This window comes from Cydia fagiglandana, chromosome 22 (genome assembly GCF_963556715.1).
Source record: "Cydia fagiglandana chromosome 22, ilCydFagi1.1, whole genome shotgun sequence".
Classification (NCBI taxonomy): domain Eukaryota; kingdom Metazoa; phylum Arthropoda; class Insecta; order Lepidoptera; family Tortricidae; genus Cydia; species Cydia fagiglandana.
In genome coordinates this window covers 1522562-1549798 of record NC_085953.1, presented here as the reverse complement: position 1 = coordinate 1549798, position 27237 = coordinate 1522562, and the positions used below count along the sequence as shown (strand labels likewise).

Below are 27237 nucleotides of genomic sequence, written 5' to 3'. Positions count from 1 at the left end.
TCTCTTGAAACAAACACGCCAAGTGAAGGTTTAATAGCCAGAATTAAAAGATCTTTATGCAGCTTAATTCCTCAGATCAGAAAACCACCAGAAAATAAAGAAAAAGAAGAAGAAAAACGTCCTTCTAGTCCAAGCACTAGTTCGCCTCCGCCAAAACCTCGAAATTGCAGTTCTGACATGGAATCTACTGAAACAATAGGATCGCTACAAATTACACCTCTTATTAATGAAATGAGCCCAAACAATGAATTTGCGACTGAAGACTACGTATTCAACAATAATCAACTGACACCAATGAATTTAGAAGTAGTTCACAAATTGTCCGAAGATGCTAGAATTAGAACTGATGTGAATGATGTCCTATCTTCAGCAGCGTCTAATACAACTGAAGATATTTCTAGTTCAAATGATGAATATTCTCTAGATAGTCAAGCTAAAGTACATATTCCAGAAAACAGTGGACTGAACCAAATGGCAATCAGGCTGGTAGAACCAAGTGTGAAAGATTATAAAGGACTAAATCTTGATAGGATTAATGAGAGCAGTGAGAGAAAAGTGGAGGCATCTGGAGCACCGAGCAGTGAACATATTATCAGAATGATAGCTCCGGAAACTATATCTCATAGTCATACATTTGCTCAGCCGCCAAGAAGAGGTTTATTCACTGCCTTCAAGTCTACTATATTTAGATTTTTCGGCGAAAAAAATGTAATTGAAGAAAATTCAGATAGCAGTTTTGTTTCGTATAATTCCTCAGACAACTCAGAAGACTGATCCTGAGACAAATTGAGCATATTTTCAACTAAATAGTCTACTTTTATGCGTACGTATGTAGTCACAATCCACCATTCGAGATGTATGTTTTATAAAATGATCATGACTATTTTTGGGTCTTCCTTTATTTTTTACAATTACTTTAAAATAATATTTTAATTATATTTAATTACTTAAAAATACTGTCCTCTGGTTTTTACACTTGCTTTGGACCTATTTCTCTCTGAATATAAATACTAATTGTAATGGGCTCTACATACCTTGCAACAAATCGCACGCGATTTTCAATAATAACCGGCCAAGTTGGTACAATCTGTTGCATTACTTCGTTACTTCGGTACGCCATAAAAATAGCGAACAAGAATACTTTGGATGCTATCTACTTTATGATGCTGACTTTACAACCAATGTGATGGACAAAAGTCGCAACGTAAAGTCCAGTAAGCTCGCCGAGACGAATCGAATCGCAATAATTCGCCTTCTATACATGAATGGTAAATTCGATTCGACTCGCCGCGGCTCCTCGTCGACGCAGTTTCATAGTAAATGTATGTATTGTAGTAGTGTATGTATTGTAAAGGTGAATTATTGCGATTCGAACCTAGTGGACGCCAGCCTTTAATCCAAGTAACACTGTTTTGAATTGCTGGATTCTTGAATAATTTTACGCCCACAGAGACACGCCCACGCACATGACACACATGTTTCGGGCCACGCACATGTTTCGGGTACGCGATACACGGCCGTCGTGAACACTGCTCGCACTGTTAGTGCTTGAGAAAGGAGACCTACTTAGGCTCTCCGAAACATGTCGCGCGAGTGACTAAAAACAACTGAGTCTAAACCGTAAAATTATTCAATGTTAGTATGTCTCACAACAGTTTAAATTCGATTGCTGGATTCTTGCTGGGCTGATACGTTGATAAAGTAAGACCGAGAAAAGTCTGCAACTGTTGGGTGGAGAGGCGGATGAAAGATATATATGTTTTAAGTAAACGTTTGTTTTATTTTACTAATATAGAATTCACATAAGATCATACATTTTTTTCAGTTATATATCAGAATTGACAGATAGCTAAGTGACACACTCTTTAACCTTTGTAGTGGTGATGTGCCAGTATCTTCTTCGATCTCCAACACACCTCCTCACGACGCCACTACTGCAGCACACCCAGTTTGCCTCTAAGCATAGCTAGTCTGGGCCCTGGTAGTGCCTTTGTTAAAAGGTCAGCCTCCATCTCTTCCGTACACTTGTACGCGATCTTGAGTACACCTTGTTTTACACAATCTCTGATGTAATGTACTTTCAGATCTATATGCTTTGATTTGGAGGATACTATTGGGTTGTGTCCCAATTTTATGGCGGCTTGATTGTCGCTCCAAATCGTTATCTGTCCAAAATCAATGCCCAATCCTCTAAACAGCGATCTTAGGTGAACTGCTTCCTTCGCAGCCTCTGTGAGAGCTGTGTACTCTGATTCTGCTGTCGAAAGGGCCACACTTCTTTGTTTCTTAGATGCCCAACTGATTGCTGCCCCGGCGTATTTGAAAGTATAACCAGAGCAGGACTTTCTGTCCAATTTGCAAGCGCCCCAGTCAGCATCTGCCATGCCATCTAATGGCTTTTGTGACTTAGAGTAAGTTAGGCCGACGTCAGTCGTACCTTTTAAGTATCGTAGTACTCGCTTGGCTGATTTAAAGTGCTCCGGTCCAAAACAATCGTTGAATCTTGATAGGTAATTAACCGCATACGTTACGTCGGGTCGGGTAGCGACGGAGAGATACATTAATGTTCCTATTAGGTTTCTATACGGTATGTTATCCTCTCCTCCTTTCCTGTTAGGCTCCAGATTTAAGTTAATTTCCATCGGAGTAGTCGCGGTTTTGCAATCTTCCATCTTAAATTTCTTTAATGTTTCTTCAATAAATTTCTTTTGGGTTAATTTTATTTTATTTCCTTTGTATTCCATATCAATTCCGATTAGACGTTTTGGTTGTCCTAAATCTTTCATTTCGAATTGTTGGTTTAACTTTTTCTTAATTTCGGCCAGTATTTTCGGGCAAGAGTAAGCAATAAGAAGGTCGTCTACATATATGGCAATTACTGTCTTTTCTCCTCCTTTGACTAATATGTAGACACAAGGATCAGCTTTCGACGCTAGAAATCCTATTTTCTTTAGTTCGGTATCTAATCTTGTATACCATTGCCTTCCTGCTTGTTTTAATCCATAGAGGGCCTTTTTGAGTTGACATACTTTTTCTTGTCCGATACTTTTGATATCTTCTAGCATGTTCTTTGCCTTATCGTACAAAGTAAAATCATCTTCGTCACATGCCTCTACCATAATTTCGGCTACGTATTGCTCGGTATACTCTGGAAACTTCATAAATATATTTTCTGCCAGGTCGCCATTCAGATATGCCGTCGTGACATCCATTTGGTTAAGTTTTAAGTCCTCTTCGACTGCTAGTCCAATTACAGATCGAATGGTACTTAATTTGGCAACTGGTGCAAAAGTTTCATTGAAATCGATTCCAGGTCTTTGTCCAAATCCGCGCGCAACAAGTCTGGCCTTCTTTATCTCTCCTTTTTCGGGAGTCCATTTGTTTCTCAAAACCATTTTGTGGTCAATAATTTTCATGTCATTCTCTTTCTTGACAATTTTCCATGTTCCATTCTTTATATGAGCTTTTATTTCCGCTTTGATAGCGTCATGCCACTCTTCGTTTTTGAGATCTTTTTCGCATATAAATGAGAGTTCATCCATGTCTTCATCTAATGGCTCTTGATTTTCATCTGAAGTTGAAGGTTGGTCAATCAATTCATAATCTTTGTGCCATATTGGAGTTTTACGCTCTCTACGAGGTCTTGGCTCCTCGTTTGTAGTACTGTTGATGTTTATTTCATCATTTTCAGGTTCTGCAAATTCATCATTTTCATATTCTGCAGGTTCTTCGTTGGCTTTAAATTCACCATTTTCAGGTTCTGTTTCAGGAGGTGCGACTACAGTTTCGTGGGTAGGATTTGAAGAGAATTCAACTTCTACTACAGGTACGTTTTTCTTCTTCTTTCTTTGTTTTTCCTTCCTCTTTCTTTCTGTATTTTTATTAACCTTGATTTCTGTTTCAGGTCTCACACGTTCCTGATGTTCCTGTTTTTCAAAGAATTCATCGTAGTTTTCTTCGGTACGATCAACATCCTCTTTATAATACATTTTGTCAATGAACTTCACGTCTCTGCTTATTACAATACCTTGTTTTTCAGGAATGTAAATGCGATAACCTTTTGCTAGCTGTGCATAGCCCATGAAGACTCCTTCTGTACATTTTGGTGTAAATTTTCCTTTTCTGTGTTTGTTTAGGACAAAAGCTTTACATCCAAATATACGCAGGTGATTTCCAGATGGAGTACGGCCGGTCCACTTTTCATATGGTGTACAACCTTTCAGGGCTTTAGCTGGGCTTCGGTTGATGAGATAGTTCGCTGTGTATACTGCTTCGGCCCATAGTTTTTGAGGTATATTTCCTTCGATCATCAAACACCGTGCTCTGTCAAGAAGAGACCTATTTTTGCGTTCGCTTTGGCCATTCTGTTGAGGCGTGTACGGTGCTGTGAGCCTTCTCTTGATTCCATGTTCTTTTAGAAAGTTATCGAATTCTCTATTGCAGTATTCCGTTCCATTGTCCGATTGTAGACTCTTTATCGGTTTATTATGAAACTTTTCGACTTTGCTTTTGTATTCCTTAAACTTCTCGAATACTTCGCTTTTGTTCGATATGAAGTAGATGCAACAATATTTAGTGTAGTCGTCCAGGAATGTTAGGAAATATTTCGATCCGGCTAATGTTTCAGTATTGACGGGCCCGCAGACGTCACTATGCACAATTTCCAGCGCTTGTGTAGATTGTGGTCCGTCTAAGGATGAAAATGGCAGTCTGGCCATCTTCCCTTTGATGCATACTTCGCAGTCCGGTAAATTTCCTCCTCCTAGTTCGAGTCCTCTAATCAATTTCTTGTTTGCAGCTAACTTCAAGTCATTTTCATTAAGATGTCCAAGTTTTCGATGCCAAATTTCAATGTTGCTGACTGTCTTTGCTATATTTGCTTTTTCTCCCTTTGTGTAGTACAGGCCGTTTTCTTTCGTGGCAGTTAGAGTTACTTTACCTTTTTGGTCTTTAACATATGCCTTATCTTTTGTGAACAGTACTGTGTTTCCTTTATCAGTAATCTTTGCGACTGACATTAAGTTTGATGCCAAGGTAGGTACGTACAATGCATCATGGAGGTTAATTGTTTCGTTTTGGATGTTTATACGTACTTTGCCTTTGCCTTCAACTTTAGCGATGTGATTTTCAGACGCTAGCCGCAAAGTTCCAGTTTCGGAGTTCATGTTCTCAAAATGATCTTCCTGTGCACACATATGGGACGTGCAGCCGCTGTCCAGACACCAGGTATCTGCAGTGGTGATGGACAGGCAAGTAGGAGTTATGCTGAAGTTTTTCTCATCCTTTTTGTGGAATGTTTGATTTGGCTGATGTTTATTCTTCTTACTCCAGCATTCTTCGGTATTATGCCCCTTTTTCTTGCATTTCTGACAGTATTTAGGCCTTTTCTTGGAATAGAATGCACCTTCTCTTCTCTCTTTTTGCGCATCTTGGTTTTGTCTAGCTTCGCTTTCTTCTATAATTTTAATTTTCAGCTCTTCAGGCTTTGGTAGGGTATCTCTCGATTCTACCGCTATTCTGAAGTTTTCGAATGAAGCGGGTAAGCTGTATAGCATCATTATACTTAGTAGATCAGTATTTAAAGTTATACCCATGTCTGCTAATTTATCGACGGTGTCCATGAAGTCGTTAAGGTGTTCGCGGACGTCACCGTTATCATGTTTTTTCAGTATGAGATGCTTCAGCAATGTTGCTTTTCTTGCGGGACCAGTACTTTGGTAAATGCTTTTTAGTTTTTTCCAAAGCTCGGACGAAGTTTTGCAACCTTTTATTTGCTTCAACTCTGAAGGCGAGATGAGAAGTAATAATTCTGACCTTGCTAGTAGATCTTTGTGTAGAAATTCTTTCTTTTCCGTCTCGTTGCTAGTTTCAGCCGGCTCGGGTATCTCTCCGCTTGCGTATCCCCACAGGCCATTTTTGATCAGCACTGCTTGCGCTTGGAGACACCACGTATCGTAATTTTCTTTTGTTAGGGCTTCGATCCGATGGTACGATGACGAAGCGGTTGCTGCCGACGTGCTCATTTTGGACGAAGTTTTATTTTCACCGACTACATTTAACTAGCAAACCACGCTCTGCTACCACTTGTTGGGTGGAGAGGCGGATGAAAGATATATATGTTTTAAGTAAACGTTTGTTTTATTTTACTAATATAGAATTCACATAAGATCATACATTTTTTTCAGTTATATATCAGAATTGACAGATAGCTAAGTGACACACTCTTTAACCTTTGTAGTGGTGATGTGCCAGTATCTTCTTCGATCTCCAACAGCAACGATTTAGATCAACTTAGCACTTACAACTTTTTAGAAGTAGGCCAAGAAGTAAATCTAAATTAAAAGTGATCATGACACAGACCAACAATAATAAGGCTTTCTCTACTACTCCCACTGAAAGTTCCATAAAAACATCCCTTATAGTCATTTCCGTCACCTTCCTGAAATCGCATGCAGATCAATGCAGATATCGATGACGTCTATGGAGCCCATTAGATTTGATATATCATATTGGTTCTCTTTGTTATACCAAAAAGGTGTTACAAAATCACCAACCAGATTTCACACATTGGTCTGAAAAAAAATCTGACAACTTCACTCGTTGTCCAACCTTCAGTCCCTTTGGTCATTCCTTCTATTTTAAATTCTACAAAATTACAAAAATGTCTGACAATAGTAGTAATAAGAAGAGTTGCGTAACTTGTGATGCCAGCATAAAAAACTTAAAGGACCAACCTGGGAAAGAAAATGATGAGAACTGTGCGGGTTGCGTATGTGGCAAGAACTGCTCAAATACAGACAATACGAAGCGGAAGGAAAATCAACCCAGCAATTGAAACAGTAAGCTACTAAGATTGTTGTTTTTCGGATTGTTCGGATTTTTTTTATGTAATTGGAAACGGATGTCCTTCTGAATCCCTAACAACGTTTGTCCTAAAGTCACTTGCCCTAACTGGTTTGTCCGAATGGGCACATGCCCTAACAATCAATTGTAATAACGATTATTTTCCATAATGTCATGGTTCTGAAAAAATGGTTAGGTTAGAACTTGCTGCCACAAAAGTGGGTTCGATTAGGTTAGAACTGCGACCCTCGCAGAAAAGAAAAATTATGCTTAATAACATTAGGATAAGTAATCAATAATAGGGAAATTAAAATTAGGGTATACGAGTGTTAGGACAACTGATTATTATGACAAACAATATTAGGGAATATGGAGTTCTATTACCTTCTGTGTTTCAATCCTCAGAGGACATTAAAATTGATAGAAATCAGTGCAACTCTCCCTAAAACGAGCTATTTTTTTAAATCCTGACGATCACCCGGATTTAGGCTGCCTTTGCACGGAGACGCATGGGAATCAACCAATAGCGATAGCTGTAATTCAGCGGACCGGAGAAGAGATACATAGATAGATGGAAAGATGCTTTTTTAATTTACGCCTCTGCTCAATTCCGCGTCAGTGGAAAGGCAGCCTAAAAGTTGCATGCCTTACGGCGAGGCTAACCATGCTTATCATATTTTTTTTTGTTTCAGGGTCGAAAACGAATCATATTCGTAGCCATGATACATACAATTTGAAGAAATAACAGGATCATTCTGGAAAGCAATTACAAAAAGATAACATGTACACTTTGTAATAAACAGTCTTGAGTCTTCTTTTAGTTTTTTTACAAGCTTTTGTTTAACTTGCCCCGTTTGTTAGTGTGGGTCAAATTTTAGAAGCTTGACCCATATCCCGACTACCGATTAACCTGAAGCTGAAATTTTGCAAACAAATTTATGTGAATCGGATAATAAATATGGCAATGTAATATTACGATGACACGCTAATATAATGGTCCATATCTTTTTGGTATTAACTAACCCCTAGACAGAATTATTTATACAATACATCTTATAACATAATATATGTTCTATACATTATATATGGACCCGGGTATGTCCTTAAACTACGTCCAAGACCACCGGTGGACGGGCAGGAGCGTCCCTCAAATTCGGTGTACTCGACTGCGATCGCCAACCCGCCTGCCAAGCGTGGAGATTATGGCATGCACCCGCCATAAGGGGGAGGCCTATGTTCAGCAGTGGACGTCTTATGGCTGAGATGATGACGATGATGACATCTTATAAAGCAAAGTCTCCCGCCGCGTCTGTCTGTACAGGACCTGTATGTTCGAGATAAACTTAAAAGGTGTATAATTTGTTAAGGTTTACCCACGCGAAGCCGGGGCGGTATAAAACCTTTCTCCTTTACAAGACTTTGCATTACCTACTCCATTCGTCAACTTGACAGTTGACTGTTAGAAAAAAAACCTTAAATCCACCCTGTCAAATATGGCCGAGGGTAGCTCAGGCACAAAAAAAGAACTCTCAAACAAACACAACATCCTCACACCGGAAGCTCTCCATCCCTGCGCCAGAAAACCAAAACCGGAAAAAGGTGACATCGTGAAGTTAAAGCAATGTGTCTTCCCCCCAGAACCGGAGCCAGTACCACCAACACCATGCCAAATACAGATTAGGGAGCAGAAGTTAAAAGCAGGAGTGATTTTCTGTGAGAAACCACCTCCGGAACCTCGCCCTGAAACTCCTGAGTGCCTCGCTATTTGTATCGAAAAAGTGAAAAATCTTCCAGTCCCTGTTCCTAAGCATGAAGTACTACCAAAATGTCCTGTGCGGAGAATAAAAACCGGTTCTGTAATATGTGACGAAAATACAACAAACAATCCTATTAAAGACCCTATTGAAAATTTACCCCATTAAATTACCAAATTCAAGAAAGAAGTCCTATTAAAAACCCTATTGGAAAATTTACCCCGTTCAATCGGTAACCCTATGAACACTTTTGATGCCAAATAATTTATAAACTAAAATGTCTGACTCTCGGATACAAATCGGAGTAAGCTGCCTGACAAGGGCAGGGTTACTTTCATATAAAGTGCATGAATTTGAAAAAGTGATTCACGATGATAACCTTGACGGCGATATTAAAAAACTGAAGAAGGAGTTATTGCAAAAAATGGAAAAATTAAAAGAAGTTGACAATGGAACCGACTACACTGTTCAACTTGAATACTTGACACACAATTAAACCAAAGAATAAAGCAATTATGAAATATTTGTGTTTCTTATTATTAGGTACAGTCGCCATCAGATATATCGGAGCGGCCAAAGTGTTCACAAATATCTGAACACGTCTCTATTCTCAAGGCATTAGAGTACGTGTTCAGATATTTTTGAACACCTATATATATATTTGATATTTTTGAGTGCAGGAACTTACTAGTATTACTACAGTAGAACATACTAGTAGTACTACATTTTTATTATTTGAAAAATAAATTATGCCTTCTGTAAGTTGTAGAACTCGTAATTGCATTTATAAATTATAATCTAATGTATGCATACATTAATGTAACTTTAATAAAAATCTTAATAGTAACTTTACGACACAAGTGCGAAAAGTAGGAAATTCGCAACGAGTAGCGATGAATTGGAACACGACCGAAGGGAGTATTTTAACCTTTTCGACGCCTCGCCATATCAAACACAAAACATATACTTACTTTACTCTTTGACACAAAAGCTGTATTGTGCATAACAGAGTACATAAGACCCTTTAAATTTTCGACATAGGCACGGATACCTAGTGCTATTTACCGCACTAGGACGGTAAAGCACCATCATATGTACTGTAAAAAAAATGTTAACAGTTTCGTCCACATTGATATGAACTTTAGTACTTATCTGCAATAAGGTCATTTTTAGGGTTCCGTACCCAAAGGGTAAAAACAGGACCCTCTAGCTATTACTAAGACTCCGCTGTGCGTCCGCCCGTCCGTCTGTCGCCAGGCTGTATCTTACGAACCGTGATAGCTAGACAGTTGAAATCTTCACAGATGATGTATTTCTGTTGCCGCTATAACAACAAATACTAAAAACAGAATAAAATAAAGATTTAAGTGGAGCTCCCATACAACAAACGAGATTTTTGACCGAAGTTAAGCAACGTCGGGCGGGATCAGTACTTGGATAGGTGACTGTTTTTTTTTTTGCTATTTTCTGCATTATGGTACGGAAGTTACGGAACCCTTCGTGCGCGAGTCCAACTCGCACTTGCCAGGTTTTTTTATTATATTTTGAACATAATATATTATGCTACCTACCTACTGCCGTATTCGAACTTCAAAATATTGACAAGACGACACGTACTAGATCCATTCTAGATACGTTATAGTTTAGATATCAACTAGTTCTCTTTTGCAGCGCAATTCGGGCAACCGATGTCACTTATACGTTACATAGAGTAAGATATCTAGTAGATGTGAATTGGATCTCTAAGTCATATCCTGTGAAAATCGTTCAAGAGTATCTCCAGAATCGCGCAAATGACAAATTTGACAGGTTAGATTTTTTAACGTATCTTTATCGTATCTTGGTGATGTCTAAAAGACATCCAATAGATGTCTATTTCAAAATCCGAATTGGGCCCTATTCTGTGTTGACTAATTCTTTTTCCGTTTAGATACTACCTACCGACTCAAAACTTAAAGCCAATATGCAGTGCACCGTGTTCATCTTCGTGTGCATCTTGGAAGGTGTTAAGAAGGTTGTTTAATAAAAGGTGAGTATAAATTTGTTGCAACAATTTAATTCACAATAACAATATCTCCATACAAAATACAACATAAATAAACATTTACATAAAACTCTTCCAAGCAAGCAAACTGACTAGACTTGCATCATTAAAATTAGAAAAATACCTACAATGGTTGAAATATACAACAATAATAAATATAGAATTGTTTAAATTTCAATAGCAATAAATAGAGAATAATATAAAATTTTACTAATATGAAGTAATAATTTTGGCACGTATTTACTATATTATAAGTAATAAATATATTATGGGGCCACAATTTTCAAAGTCCGACACTTAAACACATACATTTGTAATAATTAAGGCACATACCCATTAGGTATATAACATTTTTAGTCAGTAAATATTTCATATTATTTACAATAAAACCTCAGGCGTTTGCGAAGAGCGATCCAAAAACTAGACATCTAAAACCCCATTTTAAAATTTAGAATATATTATAACTCCAAAGGCTTTAAAAATATTATTCATTTCATTTAAAATATTAAAATGCTAAATTACTTAAAATTTAAAATAATATTACAAGCTACGCGGTCCGTTAAAATCGATTGCAAAATCTTCAAAAAACCCGGGCCGGGTTCAAAAAAGGGTAACACAAACCCTTTCGAAGGGTAACACAAACCCTTTCGAAGGGTAAGACCGAGTGCGGTTACCACGCCGCACCGGATGAGGGTAATCCAAGTATAAAAGTACAAAATATCATTTTCTCTGAGGCGGCTGCATCGGGGGCTGATGGAAGGGGTGGTACTGCCTTGACAGTATGCTCTCCTAGAAAAGAAATAAGGTATTTAAAAAAAAAACCTACTTATTCACATGATTTAATAATTATACATATAATATAACACTTTAAACTCTCGTGTTTTGTACACATATTTAATTACACAAAAGGGTCTACCGCGATATAATTTCATTGATTTTACTTTTAATTCCGACGTTTCAGCTGAGTTTCACCAGCTGTGGAAACGGAAAGACTCACGGAAAGACTAATATAATTATATCGCGGTAGACCCGTTTGTGTAATTAAATATGTATATATACAGGGTGTAATTTTTTACGTGATACAAAATATGTTTTTCTAACTCCATAAACAACTAGCAATTGAATGCTCCTACTCTCGTTGAAATCAGACAATTTTATTTTTAATTTTTTTATTTTTTTTCGTGATATTTTTTCTACTTTTAAAGGATATTATGATATTAAAACAGCTTTAAAATGTAAAGTGAACTAAATTTCTTTTCAAAGTAGCGTAAATCACAAGTCATTAAACATTTTTTGTGATTTATGCTACTTTGAAAAGTAATTTAGTTCACTTTACATTTTAAATATCTTATAAAGCTGTTTTAATATCATAATATCCTTTAAAAGTACAAAAAATATCACGAAAAAAAATAAAAAAATTAAAAATAAAATTGTCTGATTTCAACGAGAGTAGGAGCATTCAATTGCTAGTTGTTTATGGAGTTAGAAAAACATATTTTGTATCACGTAAAAAATTACACCCTGTATATATTATGCGCAATCAGTTGCAGGGAAGTTCAACTATCTCTGTAGTTGAATGTATCGTAATAGTATATAAATACCTAGGGGCAGTTAAGTAAGAAATATCTCAGACCACATGCCATTGTCGGGCTGATGCTTTCTTAGTTACTGCATGCCCTAGATTTGTATACTATTTTTCTGCTCGACGGAGTCAGAAAGCGGCAAGTTCACTTAGCCAGGCGTGGCTCACTCCGCCATTTCGTCGCTTTGCTACAGGTAACTAAGAGTACATCCGTTCGACCCCAATTTTGGGGTTTGCCATAAGCCGCGCGTGGCGCTGTCGCCACTTAGCGGCCATATCTGTGCTGATCGTGACAGACGCGTTTTGTTAGAGAGTGAGTCTTCTGTACCTAGTACTATTATTTATTCTGTGACTTAGCGCAGCGGAGGGAAGTTAAAATTCATAATTGTTATCTGCCTCTTAATTGTTTTAGGGTAAAAAAATACAACTAGGGAACAAATCAAATTATTATCCGTTTTTAATTGGGCTTTGGCACTGGACCCCTATTCGACAAGCGACGTTTGACGTATCGTGTTGATCTACCGTTGATGTAGAAAAAGTCATAAGTTCTCGAATACGTACAATGTCAAAATTTGACATTAACAATCCACAGTTAGGGTGACAAGCATACCAAACCGAACCACCCTTAGTTTAGAGTTGAGTTTTGGTTGTGCCAAATGATATTATCCACCGTTGATGGAATCAACACTCAGTATGCAATAAAATCAACTGTTGATTTGACGTGGATGCGAAATCTGACAGTTGTACATGTCGAATTAGGCCCCTGGAGTGTTTAGTCACTTCTTTAGTATACATATATTATACCGGGTGTGGCCTGTAATATGAGCAAAAAATTAAACTGCAGGCTGTACTCCTCATACTGACTAACATTTGTTCAGCTACTTTTAAAAATAACTTGTGGTTTGATTTTTAATACACTTTAAAGTTTATTCTAAGACGCAATGTATTGCGAATTTTGTTTTGTTAAGGCGTGACAAGCAACGTCAATCACAATGATATGGCGTGGCGATGGCGTCCATTGAAGATAATAATTATTTATTTTATACGATAAATAGGGAGTCTACTCGTAAATAATTCATAATTTTTAAAAGTTGTAGAACAAAAGTGTCACCGTTTGAGGAGTACAATCTATGTTTAAATTATTTGCTCATGTTACACCACACCCGGCCACACCCGGTATATATTTTAGTTTTGAAATAATAATATAATTGTTTTAGAAGAAACTCACCACATTGTTAGGCAGTTGTTGTGATCTGTTCATCTGCCGCTCTTGCAAAATGATAAGATTCGCAGCGCTGTGAAAAAGGTCAAATTTAGAAAACTCACAAGTGTGGAACCATAGAGAAAAAATACATAGATTGCTCAATCCATACATCAATTTTGGTACTACTATTATTTTCATAGTCGACATCTATTAGCATCGAGTAGCGGAATTATCAGTACTTTAAGTAGCAGTAGTAGTACTGTCAAGTGGCAATAGATGAGCACCGAGCGAAAAGTCTTACTGCCGTATTCGAACTTCAAGATATTCACAAGAGACGACACGTACTAGATCCATTCTAGATACGTTATAGTTTAGATATCAACTAGTTCTCTTTTGCAGCGCAATTCGGGCAACCAATGTCAATTTTACGTTAGATAGAGTAAGATATCTATTAGATGTGAATTAGATCTCTAAGTCATATCCTGTGGCAATCGTTCAAGAGTATCTCCATGAATTGCGCAAATGTCAAATTTGTCAGGTTAGATCTTAAATATATCGTTTTCGTATCTTGGCGATGTTTAAAAGATGTCTAATAGATGTCTATTTCATAATCCGAATCGGGCCCTTATTCTTGAGCATTAGACTTTCCGGTCGGTGTATGAAGTGAGTACCTACTCTAATCTTATCGTATAATATTTCGTGCACTCTAAATGTAACGATTTGGGGAAAAAGTTTTTGGCAAAAATTTCATTTTTCTACAAGCTTTTATCGCTGACTGTACTTTTCTTTCCACAGGCAACTAACGCTCATCGAGACAATTCTAAAAAGCTCAAACACAATTAGGTTTCGTTGTTTTATCACATAGCCACCTCCGGTCTCCATCATCAGATTGCTTGATGACACTATAATATTGCATTGTCACCCGACTTACGTATGTATGCAAAATTTGAGCTCAATCGGAAACGGGGAAGTGGATCAAATTTAACTTGCAAGATTACACACAGACATCGGTCAGATGAAACCATAGACTTGATAGACTAGAAATCCTCTAGGCCGAGTTTAGAGCAATTATTTCATGCAACCGATGATGCCTAAAATGCGGGGGTGCGCGGGACGAGGTGAGCGAAGTCCCGTGCCGTGATTGGTCCGTTCAAAAACACGGACGTCACACAAAGACACTTTCGACTCGAATGACGAATGGAGTAAAATTACCGTATGCGTGGCAGAGGGGGTAGCGCGACTATGCTCAGTCTGGAGGATGTTTTGTCTGCGGGTGAAACTAAATAAGAGCGTGTAAAATTACCCAAGTGGGCAAAGTTATACGATTTGTCCTTACGTGTCCATCGCCTGCTGGGAGAGGCCCAGCGCCTCCTGCATCTCATGTGAGGTACTCTGGAGAAAATCGCGGTCGCAATATTTGCCGAGACCCTGCTCTGTCAAAACCTGTAAAATAATAGTCGCGTGTAACTTTGACGCCAACCACCATTAACCCTTTAACCGCCAGAGTCTGATATATAAGACATTACATATCCAGCTCATTTCGCCACAGTCTGATAAATAAGACAAAGATCTGATTTGGTTTTTACAGCACATTTATAATTTATAACTCCCGTAACTATGCCAACCTTACTCTGCGTGGTACAATTACTGTCGGTGGCGACACGAGCACGCTCGATCAAAAATTGCTGGCGGTTAAAAGGTTAATTGTTTAAAAGTAAAACAAACAATAATTATTTATCCTAGAGAATTCGATATGGAGGCGGATTGTCAAAGTAATCTAATAATTTATGTAGCCAAAGTAAATTTAATGCCATCTTTCGCCCGCCTGCCAAAACTTTTAAAACAAAAACAGTGATCCTTGTTCTTGCATTTAAATTTGTTAAATGTCAAAAAGTGTCGCCATCTACACGAGCATAGGCCAAAGCAGGCGTGGCTCACTCCGCGATTTCGTCGCTTTGCTACAGGTAGCTAAAAGTACATCCGTTCCACCCCAATTTTGGGGAAAGCCATGAGCCGCGCGTGGCGCTGTCGCCACCTAGCGGCCATATCTGTGGTGATCGTAACAGAAGCTCTTTTCAGAGAGTGAATCTTCTGTACCTAGGACTATTATTTATTCTGTGGCCAAAGTTACGGTGCCATCTTTTCGAGAAATGGCGCCATACCTATGGACTATACTCGATTTAACACATATCAGTGAAAGGACAAGGATTAAATTAAATGACGTTCTAAAAGTTTTGGCAGGCGCTTGAGATGGCAGTAAATTTACTAAATACTCTTTGACAATTATTGATCTCTTATCCAAACAATTAATTACTACTTATACACGGTGTAACATGAGTAAACCGAATAATTTTAACAGCGTATTCCGGATCATATTTAGAGACAAAAATGCCCTATAAACATTTTTGATATTCGCCTAGTTTCAGAGATATTATTAATTTAAAAAAAATAAGTTTTTATTGTTACATGGTGTAAAAGGCCTTTTTGATGGTGATGTTGCTGCTTAAGGGACGTAGTCTAAATATCCTTATTGATAGATATCAAAAAGTGACAAGTAACATTTTGTAAAAAGTAGGTTCTACGAAAAAAAAATGTAAAAATCAATTTTAAGTGACAACTTTACCAATAACATTTATTATGTATGTACAAATACATTAAAAAAATTGAAAAAAACCAAACAAAAAAAATTTTTTATTGGCGAAATTGACCTAAACTTATATTACATTTTTTACTTCTTTTGACCTCAGAAATGCGTGGTTAAAATTATTCGGTTTCCTCATGTTACACCGTGTATTATAAAAGCAAAGTTTACTTATTTGCTACATACCCTTTGTTTAATACCACAAAAATTAGGGCACCATACGTGAACTCGTAAAGTGCCATCTATTGTATTTCCGCGAAAATATGTGGCAGTACTTTAAGGAACTTTCTTTATTCGCCTCAATGTACGGTTAGGCTCACAGTTTCTCACAGTCAGGCGGACAGCGCCATCTCTGAGAAGTACAGTGAGACATATTTAATCTGCTCCGTGCATGACTGTGGCACCAGCGCCATCTAGTGGATATACTTACACGAGCAATAAGCGTTTCCGCCGGATTTTCTACACAATAAGGCACGTTGTTGTTCGGGCTCGACCTTTGGTCATGATCTGAAATCGAAGAAAAAAATAAATTTTAACTAATTACTATTGGTTGATTCTCGCACCTCGCACTCTCGGTCACTTGCCGTCTTACACTAGCGTTCTAGCTTTATTATTTTATCGAAAGTATGTGTGTACCTAAACGAGTGTCACATTTAAATTACTGCGCCGCTAAATATAGTTTTAAAATCAAAGCAATATCCATTTTATCAGACTCCGAAAATGCATGATTTGAATACAGCGCCACCTTTTGTAGCGCTACGATAACTACAAGTACTCCTGGGTGAAAGTAACGTTTACTGGGAAATGTACACTGGGTGGCGCGTTTTATTCAAAATTTATGTTCATCGTTTTAGCCAACTTTGAAATAAGTATTAGAAGATTTTAAAATCTAAATATCATAAACTGAAATAAATGTCATATGCTAAGAACAAGTGACCAAGGCCTCCAGTGTCCCAAACTGGAATCGAACCCGCGTCCTCTGCTATCGCGGCAGATGCCTGAGCCATACGGCCACCGGGGACGGCATAGGCAGGCGTGGCTCACTCCGCGATTTCGTCGCTTTGCTACAGGTAGCTAAAAGTACATCCGTTCGACCCCAATTTTGGGGTTTGCCATAAGCGGCGCGTGGCGCTGTCGCCACCTAGCGGCCATATCTGTGCTGATCGTTACAGACGCGTCTTGTTAGAGAGTGAGTCTTCTGTACCTAGTACTATTATTTATTCTGTGCCCAAACTGGAATCGAACCAGCGTCCTCTGCTATCGCGGCAGATTCCTGAGCCATTCGGCAACCGGGGACGGCATAGGTCGAATTTTTTCAAGCATAAATGCTTTTGAAGATCGTGCAAAACAATAACAAATTGTACAATTTTATTAGAAACGACCGCGACCTGCTGGGGTTAATATAATATGTACAACGTGTTACACCAGCCACTGAAAGTGGGATGGGCACACGTTGTGTAGGTTAATACTGAGCAACTTTTGCTATGGAACCAACCCCGAAATCGCGAAAAATAAATAGACTCTTCCATACATTTTGGCTGGCTAATGTTGATATCTTCAATGGGAGTGTAATTTTTTTTTATCGCAATTTCGGGGTTAGTCCCATAGCAAAAGTTGATCAGTATGACCTACAACCTGTGCCCATCCCACTTTCTGTGGCTGGTATAACACGTTGTATAAAAAACAGAATTTTATTGAAGGTAAAATTAATTTGGTAGTTAGTTTAATTTTATGTTAATAAGTTTAGTAAGTGCAAACGCCACAAATAAACAACAGTTAAATTTTTTTCCGTAAAATCGTAATAATTAGTATAAAATATCATTAGTAAATTTAATTAAAATACATATACCTATAGCAATAACAAGCAATAAATATACATACCAATAACTCAGTACATAAATCTGCATTATACGAAATAGAAATAATAGAACGATTCGTTGATTACCAACCAAAACTCACTCAATAACAAATGGGGCATTATCTATGAAAAGGGACCACACACAGCAACACACTGGTCTGTAGTTGCTTGGGTCATTTGATTTACCTTTCTTAAAGATAGGTACGACTCTGCCGGTTTTCAGTATTTCTGGGAATGTACCTTCCTCCATGCAACTACAGTGAAACCTGGATAAATGAGATCTCAAGGGACGAGCAAATTTGTCTCACTTAAAGAGGTTTTCCACTTACCCAGGCTCCCAGTTAGCCAGGTACAAATAGATTTCTGTCTCATTTACAGAGGGTTCCATTAATAGAGGTGAGAATAGAGTATATTTCAGTTATAGAGGTGGTTAATAAGGTATTTAAGGTATTTATCTTTAAAAATAAATAAGGTAAAATAATCCTTGTCCCTAAATATTTATTAAGTCTGTTTAAATATTTCTTTGAATTTATTTTGAATAACTCTCCAAAGGATAGATATTTCAAAATTAAATTAAATTTGATACGGACTTCATTGCGTTCGTTTCGCAGTGCGTGCTTTCGTTTCGATAGTTTTAGCTACTTACATAAATTAACTAAATCAAACTTGAAGTTGTTTAGACACAATTAGGCAAATGCGGAATTTGTGGATAGACTTTAAGAGTTAGTAAGAATACGGAAATTGTTCAATGAAGTTCAAGTTAGAGAGGTCATAGAGTGACGTTATCTCAGATACAGAAGTCAATTCTCTATAAAATTCTAAAAAAACAATTAGGAAAATGTAATCTTATAAATATAGTCTCAGTAAAAGAGGTAAAATACACTCTGTCTCAATTATAGAGGTAAATGTGACTATAAAATCACAACAACGAATCCCAGTTATAGAGGTTCGTTTTTTCTCAGTAACAGAGGTAATTCAGTGCTAAAGTGTCGGGACCGCACCATGAGTCCCAGCTATAGAGGTTTCTCACTTATCCAGGTCCCACTTAACCAGGTTTCACTGTATTTAAGACAGTCAATTAATAATGGCGTAAGTGCCATCGACAATAAGGTCCCTTTTCATAGATAACGTCACAAATATGTAAGTCGTTTCAATGTAGTTTACACGTAGGTGACACCCTTGTGGAGTTCAAGGCTTGCATAAGAAACGACGGTATTGTGGTATACTCGTACAATATAGGTAGACGAAGCTCTCAGTACATTTTTGCCTCCAGTTTTTTTAGGGTTCCGTACCCAAAGGGTAAAACGGGACCCTATTACTAAGACTTCGCTGTCCGTCCGTCCGTCCGTCCGTCCGTCCGTCTGTCCGTCTGTCACCAGGCTGTATCTCACGAACCGTGATAGCTAGACAGTTGAAATTTTCACAGATGATGTATTTCTGTTGCCGCTATAACAACAAATACTAAAAACAGAATAAAATAAAGATTTAAATGGGGCTCCCATACAACAAACGTGATTTTTGACCAAAGTTAAGCAACGTCGGGAGTGGTCAGTACTTGGATGGGTGACCGTTTTTTTTTTGCTTTTTTTTTGTTTTTTTTTTTGCATTATGGTACGGAACCCTTCGTGCGCGAGTCCGACTCGCACTTGCCCTGTTTTTAGTGTACAAAACTTTGTTTACGGAACACTTATGGGATCACTTCGGTCTTGCAAATCAGTTAAATACGTTTTTTATGTAGGTAATAGGTAGCAAACGTGCAGACGAGTCGCCTAATAGGAGCCACTTATGCGTTGCCAACCTTTGAGATTTCCGCTAATATAATCATTCGTGAATTTTACACATATTTAATTACACAAACGGGTCTGCCGCGATATAATTTCATTGTTTTTACCTTTAATTCCGACGTTTCAGTGAGTTAGTTTTTATAAACTAATTTCGGGTAGTTTAGTGGTGTTATTAATATCTCCGTTGACATTTATTGGGATGTCAGTCTTTCCGTGACCACAGCTGGTGCAACTCAGCTGAAACGTCGGAATTAAAGGTAAAAACAATGAAATTATATCGCGGCAGACCCGTTTGCGTAATTAAATATGTGTACAAAACGCGAGAGTTTAAAGTGTTATATTCGTGAGTTTTTGTCGGTAACTGAGGCTGATAATACATAATTTACATAAATATGGATATTTATTGAATCACAACACACTAAAATGGACTTACGTCGGCCTCTCATCGTCTGCATTAAATCATTCGATGTTTTTCTGCGAACATTCATCTTTTCTTAACTGTTTGCTTGATTTTAATGTGCCATGATTGAGATAATTTCAATACAACAACATTTAAATGACAACAATTAACTAATAAAATGAAAATATTAAGCGCCACTGGCACCATCCGACTAACCCGGGGTTAACCGGTCAGGGGTCATCAAATAATTACATCACACGTACAATAGGGGGGGTCAAGTAAATATGACATTTTGTGACAAGGGGAAGGGGGACTCACAAACTTTGTGACGTCACTTTAACTATACTTACATCTGTAACCGAAAATGGTTTTGATATTTTTGCTCGCTGTTAATAGTTTATTTAGTGTTTGCAATGATAATCGTTTTATGGATGTATTTTTATTCCTAATCGTCTTCGTGTTACAAATTTCTAACAAAATTAAATATTTGAGACAAATTCATTGTTATGTCCTGTAAGTAAAAAAACTAATTTAAATTGTTGGTTTCATTGAAAACAAAATTACCAAATAAGTGACGTCACACCAGGGTAGGGGTTAACCAAATATGACCAAGTCTGACTTAGAAGGAGGGGGTCCTTGGGAAAAAAAGTCTTCATATTCGTGTGATTAGGGTTTGCAATCCGGATCCGAAATGTATGAAATTATCTGGATCCGGATCCGCGGATCTTCCCATACATTTCGGATCCGTCGTGCAAACCCTACGTGTGATGTAATTAATAGATGACCCCTAATGTCAAATTTCATGTTTATTTCAGAATGTAACATAAATGAAAGCATAACGTCGATTGTATGACGGCGGCCAGGCTCTAGTGACTCTAAAATAAACAGATTTTAGTATCTGTGGTAAAATGCATGAAGCCTGGAGTCACTTTTGCATTGTTTCGTTCAATTTTCAAACAACGCAAAATCAACTCTATTTCCTACACTGTAGATTCAAATTTCAGTGGCAAATTTAGGATTTTTTTGTATGGCTTGGCGTTAGGAGGTAGGCTTACAGCGCCTTTACCTTATTCCTTAAATTCGCATGAAAGTATGACGTTTATAGTGCCACTTCCACACTTAGTCCCCGCAAATTTGTTGCAGAGTTAGATTAGACGGACTTTCAATGAAATAACGAAACAAAAATGAGATACCTAAATTACATACAGTAAAGCACTACTAATATTTAAAACGTGACAATAGCAACAAAGTTTACTACATTATTTCGCTTAGGTTAATATAACACTTGACCAATCTAAGAATACTTCAAAATAAAAATATTCAGCACACAGTCGCCATCACCATCAGATATATCGGAGCGGTCAAGGCGCTCACAAATATCTGAACACGCCTCTATTGTCAAGTCAAGGCGTTAGAGTGCGGGTTTAGATATTGTGAACACCTTGGCCGCTCCGATGTATCTGATGGCGACTGTACATCTGTATCCTTACCACGAGTTTGACACTGACATAGTAGTGACAACGTCGTAAACTCACAATGCATCTCCCTCGTACTGACATTGGTGCAAGCGAGATGCACTGCGTTTGAATTGACAAGTCGCTATTATAGCATCAAAAGCCGCGTAAAACTCATGGTGAGGATACGTGACATTTCGTTCGCATGTGTTTAAAGAATGACTCACGCTAGACCGGACCGGGGCCGGGCCGGGGCCGGGCCGGAGCTTCCAGCGCTTCGTTTTCTATGGAAAGCACCACCGATCAGCCGTCAAGGAAAATTATATGTTGGATGCCTTGGCCCGGGCCGGTCTACCATCAGTCATCCTTAACGATAAACGATCGACATCTTGTCTACGGCCCCTGATATCTTTTAAATGAAATAATGAATAAATAATAAGAATAACTTACTCTATAGCGTGGAATATCTTCTCAGAATCTTTTCCACGGAGTAGCGGCTCCATCGCGATCTCTTCGTCGCTCGCGTGATGATCGTCGTATTTTCTAAAAAAATAGAGTTTTTTTCTTCAAAAAACAATGAGTTAGACCAATAAAAGTCTGCAGCAATTTTGATAGCCCACGCAGTTCAAGTGTTAGCTTAAACGTCAAACTTCTATTAAATTATGCCGTCTAAAAAACAGTTGCGCTGCGTGGGCTATCAAAATCGCTGCAGACTTTTTTGGTCTAACTGTCAAATAGTCATCTGGTGGGTCCCATACAGACATTTGATCCTCAAAACAAACCTGATCGATTGATACCATTCATAAATAACTGATTTGCAAGACCGAAGTGATCCCATAAGTGTTCCGAAAACAAAGTTTTGTACGGAACACTAAAAATTGTCAAATACCCTTTTAATACTTACGATGTGTCTTCTTCGGGTATTCGGCCATCCATTCCGAACTCTCGTCTCATCATTGAGCCCAAGTCTTGTTTTTGTTGAAGATCTAGAGAAAAAAAAAAGTTGCTTTGTAGACCGGAAGTGACAGAAAAAAAGATTATTTCCCAATGGTGGGATATTATTTTATGATGATAAATACAGTTTTTAAAACATAAGATTCAGGTTCCGGTGATATTGATGATTAAAACACACATTATTAAGGTCATGCCCGACGGGACAACTAAATTGTAAATATAAAACTTGTATTTGCTCTGTTTTCTTTGAATGTTTAGCAAAAAGAACTACTAGTACCATACATATATAAATAATAATAATCGTCTTCCTCGCGTTATCCCGGCATTTCGCCACGGCTCATGAGAGCCTGAGGTCCGCTTGACAACTAGTCCTATGATTTGACGTAGGCACTAGTTTTTACGAAAGCGACTGCCATCTGACCTTCCAACCCAGAGGGTAAACTAGGCCTTATTGGGATTAATCCGGTTTCCTCACGATGTTTCCTTCACCGAAAAGCGACAAATAAATTATAATAATATACGAGTATTACGTTAATGTTACACCAAGTTTCATTTAACTTAAGCATGTCGTTTAAAATTAGAGCGTATCTTGGATTGTATGGGAGCGGCCTTATGGCAGTGGGTGCGCGAGACTCTTGCTGACGTTAAAAGTTGACTTACTAAGTGTAACAGTCTTTGGTGTCCTTTCCGGCGGTTTGTGCATCTCGACCCGTCTGTGTCTGGAGCCTCTGAAGCTTTGAAGCACGCCGAATAGCGGATGGGTTCGCTGTATAAAAAAAAACAAATTAAGTAATTAATTACAAACCAAAAGAAATTAAAAAATAGGTCTCCAATGCTCAGGGCTGAAATCGAACCAGCGTCCTCTGCTGACTGACATGTGTTAAATTTGTTAAATGTTAAAAAAAAGCGCCATCTACTAGACTAGAGAGTAGGCCAAATGTATGGTGCCAACACTCGAAAAGATCTCTGGGAAACCCCGAATTTTATGTTTTTATATGTTTTCCGAGCAAAGCTCGGCTCCGAGATATTAAATAATTTTAAATTAAGAACGCACCCGATGAGTAGGCTCAACAGCCTCAGCCACCAGCTCATCCAAATTCCCTGATATGGCCCTCTTCAGCTCCGGCCCAGCTTCGTGCAGGGTCCGCAGACCAGCCTGCAGCGTCATCTGATTTGTCTGGACAGACTCCGCCGCCGCTTGCTCCTTCCTTTTCCTAAACCTTTGGTTGGAAAGAGATGAGATTATTGACAGGTACTGGTGGTACTCGTAGGTGAGAGAGGTAATGTTAATATAGATGAAGAATTGGGACTCAAAAACGCAAAAGTTGACGATGTCGAGGTTCGTCTTTTGAAATATTTAAATTGTTGATATGTTAATGTTGTTAATGTTAATAATGATGTTACATTTGATTTAATAAAAAAATCTATATTGATTAATGATTATGTTGGTTAGTAAAAAAATAGGTACTTTACTGTAGATATAATTAGGAAAACAATTTAAGTTTGTAAATTGGTATAAATAGTTTATATAAATGATTGTGAACATGTCTTCTCTGTGTCGAGTATTTACAATCAAATGCATAATTTTCAAAAAACAAACAATAAAGTAAGCAAGTCGAAACATGCAGAATTTGGAACGCACAAAACTTGAACTCAACAAAACACTCAAAAACAAAGAAAATACAAAATGTGTAATCAAAAGTTGTGCAAATTTAAAAGCAAGTGATTGTAAACAACAAAAAGATAACACTGAGAAAATATGCTTCTTAATAACTAGCTGAAAAGTTAACATGCTTTAAGTTGACTATAATGAAATAAAAGGGCTTCGATGGACCCAAACTAAAACTATAAAAAAAACAACATGGGATGCCGATTTTTTTCTATACCATGTTTAATGTAAAATAAAACTATATAAGAAAAGTAAATATAACATGTATAATTGCTTCAGCATCTCATGAAGTAGCAACTAACACACTCGTATTTACTATAGTGCAAAATAAATCAATGAAAACATCTGATTGCAAATCAACCCTAAAATTGGCAAAAAGGGGAGAGCAAAAGATCAAACGACACTCGTTGGCAAAAAAACTCAAAAGATGCCAAGGGTAAGCGAAAATTACAGCGTATCGGTCTTCGATATAGTTGCTTAGTACTGAACAGACTTACGCATGGTTCCTATAAAATAAAAATTGTGTATTAATGTAATGAAGATGAAAATTAAGAACATTGACTCTAAAATCTACAAAAAATTTACAGTTCTATCTACATACATAGCGAACAACAGTTACTCTCTCTAACAGAGTGCATAGGAAGCTTACTACCTACTCGACTACTACACGACGACTAGAATATAATAAATAAATAAGTAAACATTCAAATTGATGGCCCAAATTTCTAAACTGCCACAATGATTTTGCAGCAAATTGGAGTATTTATTGAGTAATTTGAGAAATTTGAATACAAAAAGAATATAACAGATAAAATTATGACATTTATTGCATATGTACAGATGTATCGATGTAGCGCATAATTGTTTTCCATCGTATTTTCACGGTAATGTTCGTATTTATCATGATAGTTCACTCAATGCCAGTAATTTTTGTACTGAGACTGACTGAAATAGCAAGACACGTTAGTACGTTTCCGTGAAAATACGATGGAAGATAATTGTGCACTACAGAACAACATAGTGACAGACACAGTGATGATCAAAAACAATGGACGCTCATTAGTTGATAATAAAGACCGAACGCGGAATGGCAATATTTGAATATCTGAAGACGTTACAATAAAAATAAGTAAAAAGTTACCTCCTAAAGTAGTCTTGTATGAGGAATGTAGCGTAGAATTTTCCAACGGTGATCTCGTTGGGGTCACCAGGGGGTGGGACGACCTGGTCAAGAACCTTGTTGGAAGTGCGTTTCCACACCTTCTTGATGATGGCTCTCAGCTCCGTGTTGCAGTCGTCAATGATGCCTATTAAGATATTGGAAAAGATGTAACTAATACAATTTATTTATTTTAATCGAGCAAATAGAAAGGTTAAAAGAAAAGAAATTCTGCCAAAATACTCGGATACACAATATAGGCGAAAGTATTTAGTTTAGCCACAATACAACTACTATTGTTGAAACCGTATTTTTATGAAAATTTTGGATACACTTATCTCAGGTAATGATTATTACTCAGTAAAGCATCCAAGATAATTTTATTAATTCTAAAAAGAAATAAATTACAAAAAAAGTTGTACTGATAGGTCAAAAAGTATCCATAATTGTAAATTTTCTACATGGAGAAATTTTGGAAACGTCATACTTTTGTATGGGAATCGAAATTTTCCTCTTCCTTCCAAAAAAACTTTTAAGAATAGTTTCCCTTGTTTCGCGTGAAATTATCCTGAAATTTCAAAGAACTCTTCCAACTTTTTGGAAACATTTCGTAACTTTTACATCTGTAACTTTGTATTTCCTAGATGATTACCGACTGTCTTGATCCCCAGCTGTGTCCTCACCACCGCAAACAAGGTTGCATTAAAGTTGACCGTCCCGTCCGAATTCAGGGGCATATTCATCGAGACGAGACGCTTGCAAGCCGTCCGGTGGGGACATAGCTTACCGAAGCCTGGGGAAAAAATATGTATCGTCAGACCAAGCTAATAGTACATTTGTAAGTGGAACTGTGAAGCGTGGGACTGCCTCAATAAAAGTGACAATTGTATACAGTAGAAGCTCGATCATCCGAACCGTCAAATACCCGAACGCAGCCGTTGACGAAAATAAAAAAATACGCTAAAAACATTCGACTTTTTCCAGGTGTTTTTATTTCGACGTAGTATCTACATCAAATTATGATATATTGTACTGTTTTTATTTAAAAGGTGTTGTTTTTGTTTAATCTCGTCCAAAAAGCTAGTCCTCGGTCCCAATTGATCCGGGTAGTCGAGGTTGAACTGTAGTACATTTTTGTTAGGGAACTTAATTTTATGCATTTTTTTTACCTAGAGGTGGATTTATTTTCCTGAGTAATTGGACAACGTCCAAATGCTTGATCCTCCCCTTTGCATCTGGGTCGTATTCGCTCCATAATCTGAAATGTTTCGAAATTTATGTAAATATTTGGGGAACAATCTTACACAGAACATCACAGCTCCAAACTCAGCAGAGCTTTTAGTCACGGAATTTGAAGGCTTGTCTCTTTTTGCATTAAGGTACAAAATTTGAACTCTTGTGAAAGTATGAATGCAATTTTAGCAACCTTAAGAAGCGGGCCTTATTTGGTACAGGTATCTCGCCGAAGACCGTCTGGACGCCCTAGGTACCGCTGAAGAGACGAAGTGCAAGGGACCTTAGCGAACTCAGCGCCGACGACTGGACAGAAACGGCTTGGACAAAGAAGCATGGCGGTCTTTGGTGTCGGAGGCCGAGATCCACTTCGGGTAGCTGCGCCACAAAAGTATGTAAGTAAATTAGTAAAACCATTACCTAACAAACTCATCAAGGTGATGCGGTCCCAGGATCGACCAGTCTCTGGTCAAATAGTCAAAGTTATCCATAATAACAGCTACGAACAAGTTGATGATCTGAAACAAACAAATGAATGAATGATGTTTTTATTCAAATAAATAAAGATAGATAAAGATAAAAGATTTTTATTCGTGACGATCACAAAACATGTACGAACAAATGATATGGATTCAGCATAATCATTGCTGTTTCATTT

At 37.7% G+C, this 27237-nt stretch overlaps 1 protein-coding gene across 5 annotated transcripts in view; it reads right to left on the bottom strand.

The window, feature by feature from the left end:
- Positions 1-10633: 10633 nt before the first annotated feature.
- The window catches only part of LOC134675567 (voltage-dependent calcium channel type D subunit alpha-1-like), a 93594-nt gene continuing 76990 nt past the window's right edge, over positions 10634-27237 (bottom strand). For 3 of the 5 annotated variants that reach the window (XM_063533844.1, XM_063533846.1, XM_063533848.1), the window contains 14 exons: positions 27000-27097; positions 26516-26604; positions 25999-26139; positions 25329-25494; positions 24685-24693; positions 23573-23738; positions 23179-23284; positions 22469-22550; positions 22015-22107; positions 20144-20184; positions 16499-16575; positions 14764-14870; positions 13452-13518; positions 10634-11430 (listed from right to left, as the gene is read on the bottom strand). In XM_063533844.1, coding sequence (XP_063389914.1) covers positions 11362-11430; positions 13452-13518; positions 14764-14870; positions 16499-16575; positions 20144-20184; positions 22015-22107; positions 22469-22550; positions 23179-23284; positions 23573-23738; positions 24685-24693; positions 25329-25494; positions 25999-26139; positions 26516-26604; positions 27000-27097 — 1311 coding nt within the window. In that variant the 3' untranslated portion in view covers positions 10634-11361. Of the gene's footprint in view, positions 11431-13451; positions 13519-14763; positions 14871-16498; positions 16576-20143; positions 20185-22014; positions 22108-22468; positions 22551-23178; positions 23285-23572; positions 23739-24684; positions 24694-25328; positions 25495-25998; positions 26140-26515; positions 26605-26999; positions 27098-27237 lie in introns of those variants that run through there. The other 2 variants (XM_063533847.1, XR_010099770.1) reach the window with 2 other exon arrangements.